At 43.1% G+C, this 11,115-nt stretch overlaps 1 protein-coding gene across 1 annotated transcript in view; it reads right to left on the bottom strand.

Annotated features, from left to right (window-relative positions):
• Positions 1-3,658: 3,658 nt before the first annotated feature.
• tsl (membrane-attack complex domain containing protein torso-like) overlaps positions 3,659-11,115 on the bottom strand; it is a 10,840-nt gene continuing 3,383 nt past the window's right edge. Inside the window, exons 2-6 of the mRNA XM_080277255.1 lie at positions 8,455-8,668; positions 7,434-7,782; positions 4,955-5,156; positions 4,522-4,604; positions 3,659-4,165 (exon numbers count right to left, since the gene is read on the bottom strand). Of these exons, the coding sequence (XP_080133381.1) occupies positions 3,918-4,165; positions 4,522-4,604; positions 4,955-5,156; positions 7,434-7,782; positions 8,455-8,668 (1,096 nt within the window). The 3' untranslated portion in view covers positions 3,659-3,917. The remainder of the gene's footprint in view (positions 4,166-4,521; positions 4,605-4,954; positions 5,157-7,433; positions 7,783-8,454; positions 8,669-11,115) is intronic.

The raw sequence follows: 11,115 nt of genomic DNA, 5'->3' as shown, positions 1-11,115 counted from the left end.
TTATTGTTGGTGGTGTTGCCTAATCCCAGTCTGTCTGGCTGAGTGAACCTGCTTACCACAGGTCAACTTCTGTGGGGCTGTCCTACCAACACAGTACAATACTTACACCATGCAGGGAACCAGTGCTCCCTTATGGTAAACAGTGTCCTGCTAGGGTCAGACCAGGATCTGTTTCATTGCAAAATGCGGGGAAATATGAGGAGATACGGCTTCTGGGTGGACATCACAGCTGCTTCACAAATAATCACAGCACCACCATGTACAGGCTTAGTCTGAGTACTGTACAATACCGTTGACCCACCACGTGGGCAGTTCCATGTCATAAGAACTTGACGAAACCATGATCTCCAAGTAAATTTGTCACCTTTAGTTTCTCTTAACACTGGAGCTCATACAAGTATGATAACAAACTTATGGTAATAATCCTCTGAAGTATATTTTTTGACACTACTTCCAGTGCTCATGATTTAGATTTAGCAATAACTTTCCAGGCCTGCAAGAGCGAGTGTGTAAGAAAATGCAGTATGAGTTGTGTAATAGAGATGAGGGAAATAAATACTGTATTTTGCATTTTAGAAAATTTTAAAAATATCTTTCTGCATGATATCAAGTTAACCATGTCACTGCGTTGATGTATTTCGTATTCTGTTGTTGCTACCACCAGACAATTTTATTTAGCTCTGGAGATATTCTTTGAACTAGAGGCGTTATAGACTTCATTAATACTTTCACTGCTGTGTCAGTCATGAGTTGAATAAGATTGTTTGTTGGTAGCTGGAATTAATAGATACGGTATATATCTTGGGACTGAAGGAGTAAGAGTATAATGACATTGGATACAATTGTCATGACTGGTCCTTATTCTCATGACAAATTCTGAAATGGTTTTATATAATTTGATATGTTGTCTTGGGCTACGAAAGGCCATATTTATAAGTTGTGTAGAAGGCTTTCTAGCACCTGTTCCTTAGAGATTTATTTTGCATAATACACTGTAACTTTCTCTTGTATGATATTTTATGCCATTTTAATGTCCACTTGGATTCCCTCAATGTCAGACTAAAAGTTATTGAAGTGTGATATGCAGAATAAATTGCTAAGAAAGAGGCACAACAGAATCACCAAAGTGATATGGTTCTAAGTTTTATCTGTGGACCAGGGTACTGTACCAGCCAGTTGACTCCTCCAGCTGAAGGTAGACATACCGGTACACCACCTTACCCACACCAACTGAAGATACTCATACACCTACACCAGCTAGCCAGTCGACTTATCACTCACTGGGGAGGTTAGAATCAAGTGGTTTTTGTAGCTGTTGTTTTTATTCGTAGCACATGTGAGCACAGTAGAAATTCAGCCACTTCAGTAGAGCAGTCCCAGGGTACTGTTCTCGAGCTGTTGTTGGGAGTTGATATATGTTGTGAGAATAAGGTAAGTACCATTTAATGTATCAAGATGTGAGAGGCTGACTGCATCACAGTGGGAGCCAAGTGCATTGTGTACCGAGTATGGGTTATGTTTTTTGTTAGTGCTAGTGTAAGAAAGGATGTTTCCATCTCACTTGTGGAAAGAAGGGTGATAGCCATATTACACTTGGTGAGGCGAAGTGTTTTCTCTCTTCGAAGTCAGGTTTCTGTAGGGAAGGCAGCAAGCTTATGGAAGAACAGTATATCACTTGACAGTCTCATTCCACTCTCAACACTACAATTTGTCTTCTTTCCACATACCTCATTGAAGGTGATGCTTTCCGATTCTACTGCATTTTAAATATATTCTTCACTAATGCCATCATCACATTCTTAGGCACCACATTCCTTCTCTCTGCACCAGTAGAACCAGTGATGTTTATCACTGCTTTATAATTTCCATTCGATATTCTCTCAAAACCTTCATCCCATCTGCTGCTTGTTTCTTTTCCATTGTCTTAATTTTCTCACTTTTATCCCTAACATTTTCCCATTCTTTTTTGCAAGCTCATTTCTCCATTTTTGCTCCATTACAGAATATTTTTCTATTTTCTTCCAAAAACATCACTTACCTTCCTTTTTCTTTTTCATTGCTCTTCTCTTCACACATTTCGTACTTTCAAAATATTCCAACATTCTTCAGTCTTTTCTCCTTTCTTTTGTCCACCCTAATATTGGAATGATGTAATACTTATTGCAGAAAGCTAGTACTGAATTAAATACCATGTGTACCCCAAATGCATGATAACTGTTTATGAACACCAGAACAAAACACCAGTCATTTTAAATCCTTCAGAAAGTTCCTCCTCCTCATCTGACATCAAAAAATCATCTGGGATTTGACGAATACACTGTGCATATCAGTACACTTGCAGTGAATGAGAAATATGGTGTTTAACCAGGATCTTGGCTGTTCTTTAATTGGCAGATTCTTAATACAGTAGTAATAACACATTTTAAATTTGGTTCCTCAGTACTGATGAGGAATTGAATAATAACCCAGGGATGACTCTAATTCATAGTTTTTTGTTGAAAAGATGGGATTGACTTAAATCCTCAGGTAATGTATTAACTACAGTATATACTGTAGTCTGTTCATTAATATTTTACTAGGAAACAGACATTATAGAATGAAGTCTTTATTGAAAATCCTTAGGTGCACAAAAATATTAAATTAGAGGGTAGAGGGGTTTTCTCCTACAAGGAAATGGCCCATCTGACAAAAGGGTGACCTGATACATAAAGCCTTCCCTTTTGTAAAGTATATTCTGTCAGTTCTCTATCTGACCATTGGTCATAGAGAACACACACACACACACACACACACACACACACACACACACACACACACACACACACACACACACACACACACATAGAGAGAGAGAGCTAAAATTTTGGTGAGGAACCATTGCAAGTATCTCCTTGCTGTTTTATGAAAAAAAACTTCCTTCTTGTTCTAGCTAAAATGCTGTAAGAAAGAAATATGCTATGACTAATTCTATTATAATGTCAGCCTTTTTAGTGATGTGACAATATATGTAGTCACCTTTATTGTATTGTCTAAATATTGCTAAGTGTGCAGTTGCATATAAAATAATACTTCCTAATAGTACTGTAAATTCAGAGTTCCATAGACACTGAAGTCAAGAAGTGGAAACTAAGACAATATCATATTCTAGAGTGAAAATACATTATCTGGTTTTACATTGGTCTTAAAAATGTAAGATTGGATTTCTTTACTTTCTTTATACTTTTATACAAAGAATAACAACATCCAATACCATTCTGCCCCATAGAAAGACGAGCATAGGGGCATGGGTCTGGGCTACTCAGTCTTGATATTTAAGGCAACAGTGACCAGCCTGACCCTCATTTCAATATTTTCTTTCATCTTTAATAACTGTGAATTAATGAGTAACCCATTTGTAAGGCACTTAAGTCCTTGAGTGGAGTATTTAGGGCAATCACATGATACTGTAGGGAGGGCATGTTGCTTCTGTGGTATAGAGGTTATTTAATAAATTCTCTATGTACTTTATGATTAGGTTTAAGCTGAGTAGTTTGATAGTGGACAGAATGAGCCAGTAGCATTTGTATGATGAAATTGCAAATTCACATATCTGGGTGTTGCGTGTTCATGATAATTGTGTATATATCACCATCACTGTCATCTAAAGTTCTCTTGAACTGTATAATTAGGTCGAACTATTTTGATTGAGTATTTGCAGAATTGGTAATATATTTGTAGTTAAATGAAAAGCTCAGAATTGGTTGCTGATTGTGTATGAGGTTTGTTTACATCGTCATCACCATCATCATCATCATCATTATCATCTTCATCTTCATCATATACTGGCAGTATCATCACTGCTGTTTAGAATGACTTTTTTTTTTTTTTCTCCAACTAAGGATGGTGTGAAATTATATCCCACCACTAAATGCGTTCTTTTACATGGTCACATAGTAGAGTGAGAGTGTGTTGTCTAGAATCTCCCCCAGCCAGTGTCGTTCAGGAGACTTGGGCACGATCTTGGTAATCTTCTCCAATTTAAGACTCAGCACCACCTCCCCGTCCAGTTGCTCGAGCTTCCTCTCTAACTCTTGATTTTTGAAAATGGAGAAGATGCTGTGGTAGATGCGGAAGAATGTAACGGATCTCAGCTGACTCCCTACAGTCTCCTCAAAGTCTGGGTTACCTGAGGGATAGAACGTGGTTGTGAATTACTTGGTGTTATTATCCCAGGCTCATCTGCAAATGAACCTGGTGGACTACTGGCTGAAGTTGCCATCTTGCAGTCCATTATTCTCCTTCCAGGGATGATATGAGAGTTGATGAATTACAAGAGGTCAGAGGCTTAAATAATTATCTTGAATAACCCTTTGATTGCTATTGTTGCACCTGCAATTTTATTTGACTTAACACCAGACAACTTTGTTTGGTCAAGAGAAATCTGAACGATCAGAGAGTGAAGACTAAACATTGTAGACTTTGAGTGCACTGATAAAATTATCTGCCTGTTAATTATTCTTAGTGTATCAGGAGTATTTGTACCTGAGGCAAGTTTGACCCTGCCCACATGTAGAGCGAAGTATGGGGTGAAGTAGCGCTCCATCCTTGTCAGCTCATTCTGACTGCTGTTTGGGAGAAAAGTATTTGATTAGGAGGTTGCTGGTGACTGATGTTAAAGTAAATATATGTACAGTTGTGACAATAATATTACATCACTTCATAGTCCAGCATTTACAAACTCAAAAACAGTAATGAAAAGTTTGCATGGTTCCAGAGATTAAATTACAAGGCTTTGAAAGTCATCGCTCACTTTCTTGTTAGTTATATGAAGTGAATCAGTCACAGAAAATAAGCAGAATATTGTAAAGGTCTCCATCAAAGTAAGGTAGACAAACTACAGTATAGTACTTGAAAGCCAGTGCAACTTAAAATTCCCTTTGTTCTATAATATTGCAATTTGTTAATCATATATTACCTCTGACTCCTTGCAAAGTTGTTCTTCACCTCAGCATAGGTCCTGTTACCAAAGACATATACTTGGTACATGACATCGCCAACCTCGTACTCAGTGATGACGTGGGTGCCGTAGTGATCAAGGAATTGGTTTACAGATTCAGACGACCCTACACGAATGTCACCTACAGCACTCTTGAAATGGGTGTTCAGGGTTAGGTGGCCTGAGGAAGATATAAAATTAAAAATTGAGAGTTATGGCATCTGTAGAACTGATGTGTGTGCTGTAGTATAATTGTAAGCTTAGTTGGTAAAGAAGCTGGTAATTCGCTTTGTATTTACTCCATGAACATCATTTGTCGCAATTAATATAAATATCATCTTGGCCATGCAGTTGGATGTGGTTAAGCGGAGGTAAGTTGGATCAGGCTGATTTGAGGTGGGTTGCGTAGTGTTCATTTGGGCCGGTTTGGGTGTGTTGGGTGGGGTTAGGTCGGGATGAGTTGAGGTAGGTTGGGTTGGCTTGGATTGGGATGAGTTGGGATGCACTGGGTTGGGTTAGATCAGGCTGAGTTGCTGAGTTGGAGTGGGATGTGTTGGGCTGGATCAGGCTCGCGGGGTGGATTGGGCTGGTTTGGATTGGGTTGAATTGAGATGGGTTGAGTTCGGCTGGACTGGGCAGTTGGGGTGGATTTGGTTGGGTTCAGTCAGGAGTTAGATTGGGCTGAATCGAGGTGAGTTAGGTTTAGTTGGAATTAGGTAGGTGAGTTCTGTTTGGTTGGATTGAGATAAGTTGGATGAATTGGGTTGAATCATGCTGAGTTGGGATGGGTTAGGTTATGTTGGAACCAGAACGGTTAGGGTGGGCTGGATCGGGTTGATTAGGAATGGGTTGTGTTGGGTGGGATCAGGATAAGTTGGGGTGGGGGTTAAAACTAGTTGAGCTGGGGAAGGTTGGGTTGGGTGAATTGGGCTAAGTTGGAGTGAGTTCGGTAGGACTGGATCAGGCAAAGGTGTTGAGTTGGGTTAGATCTAACCAAGGGAGTTGGGTTGGGTTGGGTTTGATCTGTCTGAGTTGGGATGGGCTGGGTTGGATTGAATCATGTTGCGAAAGGTGGGTTGGACTGGGTAGGATCGGGATGAACTGGAGTGGGTTGGGTTGGATCGTGATAATTTGGGATGGGTTAGGTTGGTTTAGATCGAGGTAAGTAGGGTTGGGTTGGGTTGGATTGGATTAATTTGGGTTGGATCAGAAAAAATTGTGGTGGATTGGGTTAGGTTGGAACTGAGTTGGGGAGAGTGGGGTTGGGTTGGATCAGGCTGAGTTGGGTGACGTGGGTTGAGTTGGACCGAGCTGAGTTGAGCTGCATTGGGTTGGGCTAGAGTGGGATGAGTTGGAGTGGGTTGAGTTGGGTGGATCGGGCTGAGTTGGATCTAGAGGACTTGGGAGGATTGAATTGGGATGGACTGAGATGCGGTGGGTTCAGTTGAGTTAGGGCAGTTCAAGATGAGTCGGGATGAGTTTAGTCGGGTTGGGTTGGGGTGGTTTGGGTTGGGTTGGATCTGAATGTGCTGGAGGGTTGGGTTGGGTTGGATTGAGATGAATTGTGATGGGTTGGGATGGGGTGGTTTGGAATGAGTTTTGGTGAATTGGGTTGAGTTAAATATGTCTAGACTGGTATGGGTTGGGTTGAGCTGGGTTGGGGTCGGTTGGGTTAGATGGTATGATTAAGGTGTGGTGGGTTGGGTTGGGTTGGATCGGTCTGATTTGTGTTGGGTTGCATCGAGCTGAGTTGGAATGGGTTGGCTTGGTTGGATTGGGCTAAGTTGGGATGGGTTGGATTGTGTGGATTGGGTTGAGGTGGGTTGGGATGAGGTGTGATGGGTTGGATGGAGCTGATTCGGGTGGGTTGCACTGGGCTGGCTAGGGGTGAATTTGATTGGGGTGGATCGGGGTGAGTTAAGATGGGTTGGATCGGAATGAGTTGAGTTGGTTGGGGTTTGGTTGGTTTGGGCTGATTTGTCGTGGGTTTCATTGGGCTGGATCGAGATGGGTTGGGTGGGGTGGGGTCAGGCTGAGTTGTGTTGGGATGGGTTGGGTTGAATTAGATTGAGTTGGGATAAGTTGGATTGGGTGAATTGGCCTGAGTTGGGGTGGGTTGGATTGTACTAAGTTGGAATTGGTTATGTGGATCGAGCTGAGTTGGGGTGGGGTGGGTTTGGATGGATCAGGTTGAGTTGGGTTGGGTTGGATCGGGTTGGATTAGAATGAGCTGGATTGGGATGGGCTGGGTTGAGGAGGAGCTAGATGGGTTGGGCTGGGTATGGCTAAATTGGGATGGGTTGGGTTGGGGTGGTTTAGCATGAATGGGGGTAGTTATGGTGGGTTGGGTTTGGCTGGATCTGGCTAAGTTCGGATGGGGTGGGTCTGGTTGTATTGGGATGTGTCGGGGGGTTGGGTTAACTTGGATCAGAATAACCTGTGAAACCTAAAGACAGACCTCCAAGTGTGGCCCTCCTGCTCCGACGGAAGAGTCGAACCAAGACAAAAGAGTAGCCAGAGGTGAGGAAGGCAGGGTTGATCCCCAAACGCTGTGCCTTGCTCCGCACTGAGATAGAACTGGTGAACACGCGATGAGGTTCTGGCACGCCCTCTATGTAGAAATTGTCGAAGTAGGCGGTGAAGAGGTCTCGTGTGTTGTCGCAGAAATCTATGAGGAAGTGCTGGTCATAGCCTCTCGTTCGACCTGGTGGCTGCTGAGGGTGTGTGGCCCAGTACGAGTTTTGCTTGAACACTTCTGCTGTCTTCTCTCGGAACACCCAGTTGTTGTCAGTCCGGTGGGGGAATACCTGGGGGTAATAGCAGTAGTAGTAAATAGTAGTAGTAGTAGTTGCAATCTCAGACTCATCTAAATTGGAAAGCGGTGGACTACAGGCGTAAGTCCTTGTCTGCAATCCACCATGCTCATTTCTGGGGATAGGGAAGTAACCGAAAGACGTTTGTGTAATCAGGTAGTTGAGCCTCCTAGTTATGTCTATGTCACCACATGAAGGCATTCTTCCCCAGCACCATAACTGAAGGAAAGAAACCGAATTCCTTTTGGAGTGAGGTAAAAAAAAAAAAATTTATGCCATGAAATGTAGTTTTGGCCTTACAGATAGACCACAGGGACTCTCCCTTGATTGGTGGATTCATATTACTGGAGGTCATAACACCTTTATATGTGGTTTATGTCATTGATGTAGGATGAGTTTAGGAAGTATGATGAATATTTTTTCTTGCTTCAGGCTGGGTATAAACAGTAGACTCGAAGTTTCACATACCTGTGCTAGTTGATGCTCGGGTTATGGCCATGAACAGATGTGTCCAACTCGACCATACTAGAAGGTGGGCCTCGCATATGGTCGAGTAACGAGTCAGGTCCCAGACTCATTCGCTGGCTAAGCATATTATATTCTCACTGATGGTGTAGCTTAAAAAGAATGTCAGCATACAAGGACATATTGGCAGTAATTACTAACCTTGATAGAAAGAGTAAGGAATCCATATCTTGGAAGCAAATTTAAGGAACGGCCGACTTTGAGGTAGTCTGTTTCTGGGGTGAGCTCATTGTCCTCGGTAGCCTGTCGAGCAATAGCAGCTCCACCTGGCCCCGCCTCCCCACACAGCACACACACCGCCACCACCAGTGCAGCCCACGACCCTCCTGCACCCGACACCATTGCTGTCTCACACCTGAAGAGTATCACATAAGGAGGATTGCTATGTGTACCCTCACAAAATAAAAACAAAAATAGCCAGTCCCCTGTCACCTCCCTCGAGGCATGAGGACCTGATGCTGGGCTACATATGAAGGTACAAAACAGCCCGTGCCTCTATAATCCTGGCATTACGTGATATATAATCGATCTGTCATTTCTGTGGCATTAAAATTCATACTCTTTATGTCGTACTGAGCCAGGGACCTCAGCAAAAACCAGCAATTCTGTGTTTGTCCTAAGGTTTGTATGTCATTCTGCCTGTCCTGTTTGTTACCAGGGCATGTGAGGGACGCCCTGGACAAAATTACCTCCTACCATTTCTGTTGCTACCTGGTGATAACTCCCTCCATTGCATCCCTTCCTCTTTCTTTGTACTCCCACACCTTCTCCCTCTACGTTGATATTGGTCCAACGGTTCCACTTTGATATCCTCTTCTATAGTCATTTTGTATTTGTATGACATCCCACTCCCACAATGCAGAGTATCCCTCGAGAATTATTTTTTCCTTTAATGACCCCTGTGAGTGTGTGGGTGAGGAGGCCACGTGTGCAGATGGAGACACAATGTCGTCCCCAAGTTTGACGAATATATAGGAGAAAAATCGAACCATCTGAAACACGCACTAGTAGAGATGGGGGTTTTCACTGCATTTCGCCAGTTGTAAGTTTTATTCGGACATAATTGGGAAGATAGGTGTTTCTTTGTACCTGCTGGTCTTCAAGGTCAAGACAACGTGAATCAGAAGTTACGCCACCAACAACTTTTTCAGGATCTCAGCCTTTAGTTCTTTTTTTCTCTTGCATTTGCTCCTTCAATTCGGGGACATGTTTTTGTTGATGTGATTGCCAGAGAATTTTTATTTATCTTAAGATAGAATTTACGAACTGGAGGGGTTTGGTACATCCTCATTCACCCGTTCTGTACGAGAGATCTTTCCCAAGTTGAATAAAATCGTCTGGAAGCTACATAAATAAAAGGCATTAATACGTCATCGGACTGAAGTGGCTTTAAAGGACTCTCCGGGTTAGGTGAGACATCCGTAAATGAAAGGGTTAATGTGAGTGTGAGATACGGCGCCCTTGAAGCGATATTCATGTCGATTTGGGAGGTAGTCTAGCACGTTTTTTCTTAGTGATTTATCCTGAGTGTTACACCTCAGGATTATCTACTGTGCTGTTTCTATCTTTTTAACAACAATAAAAATTTGATGATAAGAGAATACCAACTTGGCGATGCAGAGTTCACCTTCCCCGTCGCCAAGTAAATTTATGAATACTGCTGCAGGTCCTCTTTCATACCAGAAGAATACTTTTACGGTCACAGCCATTTGATTCTACGGTCTTAGGCTGCCCGTTTACACAGTCTCAGAGAGCGCATACCTCCTCCAGCGTCAGGGAAAAAGTCTGCATCCGGATCAGAGTCCACCTCAAAATCTAACAAACTCTTCCCTGATCCACTGCCCACCTCCGAGAACAGCTTTTTAGATACCTTGTACATAAACAGACGGGCGAGTACATAGCCTCCGTCCATCTTCGTTGGCGGAGGTAATAAACCGGAAAAGGAAGAGGTGCTGGGAGCCTCAACCACCGCCGCTTAACAACCTTTGATCTGGCTTAACGGCGAGCACCACCACCAAGGACGCTGCAAGGGCGACAAACAACCAGCACCATTACGTAAACTGGCTTATCTCGATTTTTTTTTTTTTTTTCTGAGTACCTTGGATGTCCTCAGATGTATATTTGTGATTAGAAACGGTGACCAGCCCGATCCCTCGCCTCATTAATTAACCCTTCACCTTCACCTGACATCATCACACACCTGATTTCCCCCTGCCATCCCGAAGTGGACTTTCCTTACCTGAATATTATCGACTGAGGGTAGCGAAAAAAGAAAAAAAAAATTGTTATCAGGGAGACGTAAATGGTAGTAGATATTAGCCTCACCAGCGTAATTGAAGGAAGTTATGTATTCACCCATGTTTGTCTGTGTCTGTCTGTCTGTCAATGGGTAAGATGTCTGAAATGGATGTAATGGATGTGCGTGCTAGGATAATACATTTCATTGTTAGGGGAGGGAGAGAGAGAGAGTGCTGTGAGGTGGAAGGGAAGGGGAGGAGGGACAGAGGGAAAAGGAGGAGAGGGGGGAGGAAGGACAGAGGGAAGAGAAGGAGAGGGAGGAGGAGGGATAGAGGGAAGAGAAGGAGAGGGAGGAGGAAGGATAAAGGGAAGAGAAGGAAAGGAGGAGGGATAGAGGGTAGAGAAGGAGCAAGGGGAGGGGAGGAAGGGAAGGAGGGAGTGTGAAAGTGGAGGAAAGGTGTGGGGGAGGAAGAGGGGGGGGAGGGGAAAAAATTAGAAAGCAGGGAAGGTGGAATAGGCATGTAGGAAAAGTTGTTTGGGTGGGAAGTACTTACATAGGCGGGT

The sequence above is a fragment of the Coenobita brevimanus genome, chromosome 69 (genome assembly GCF_032717465.1).
Source record: "Coenobita brevimanus isolate Jiangsu-jjx chromosome 69, ASM3271746v2, whole genome shotgun sequence".
Taxonomy (NCBI): domain Eukaryota; kingdom Metazoa; phylum Arthropoda; class Malacostraca; order Decapoda; family Coenobitidae; genus Coenobita; species Coenobita brevimanus.
The sequence above is the reverse complement of the archived record's forward strand: the minus strand, read 5'-3'. Positions and strand labels throughout refer to the sequence as shown.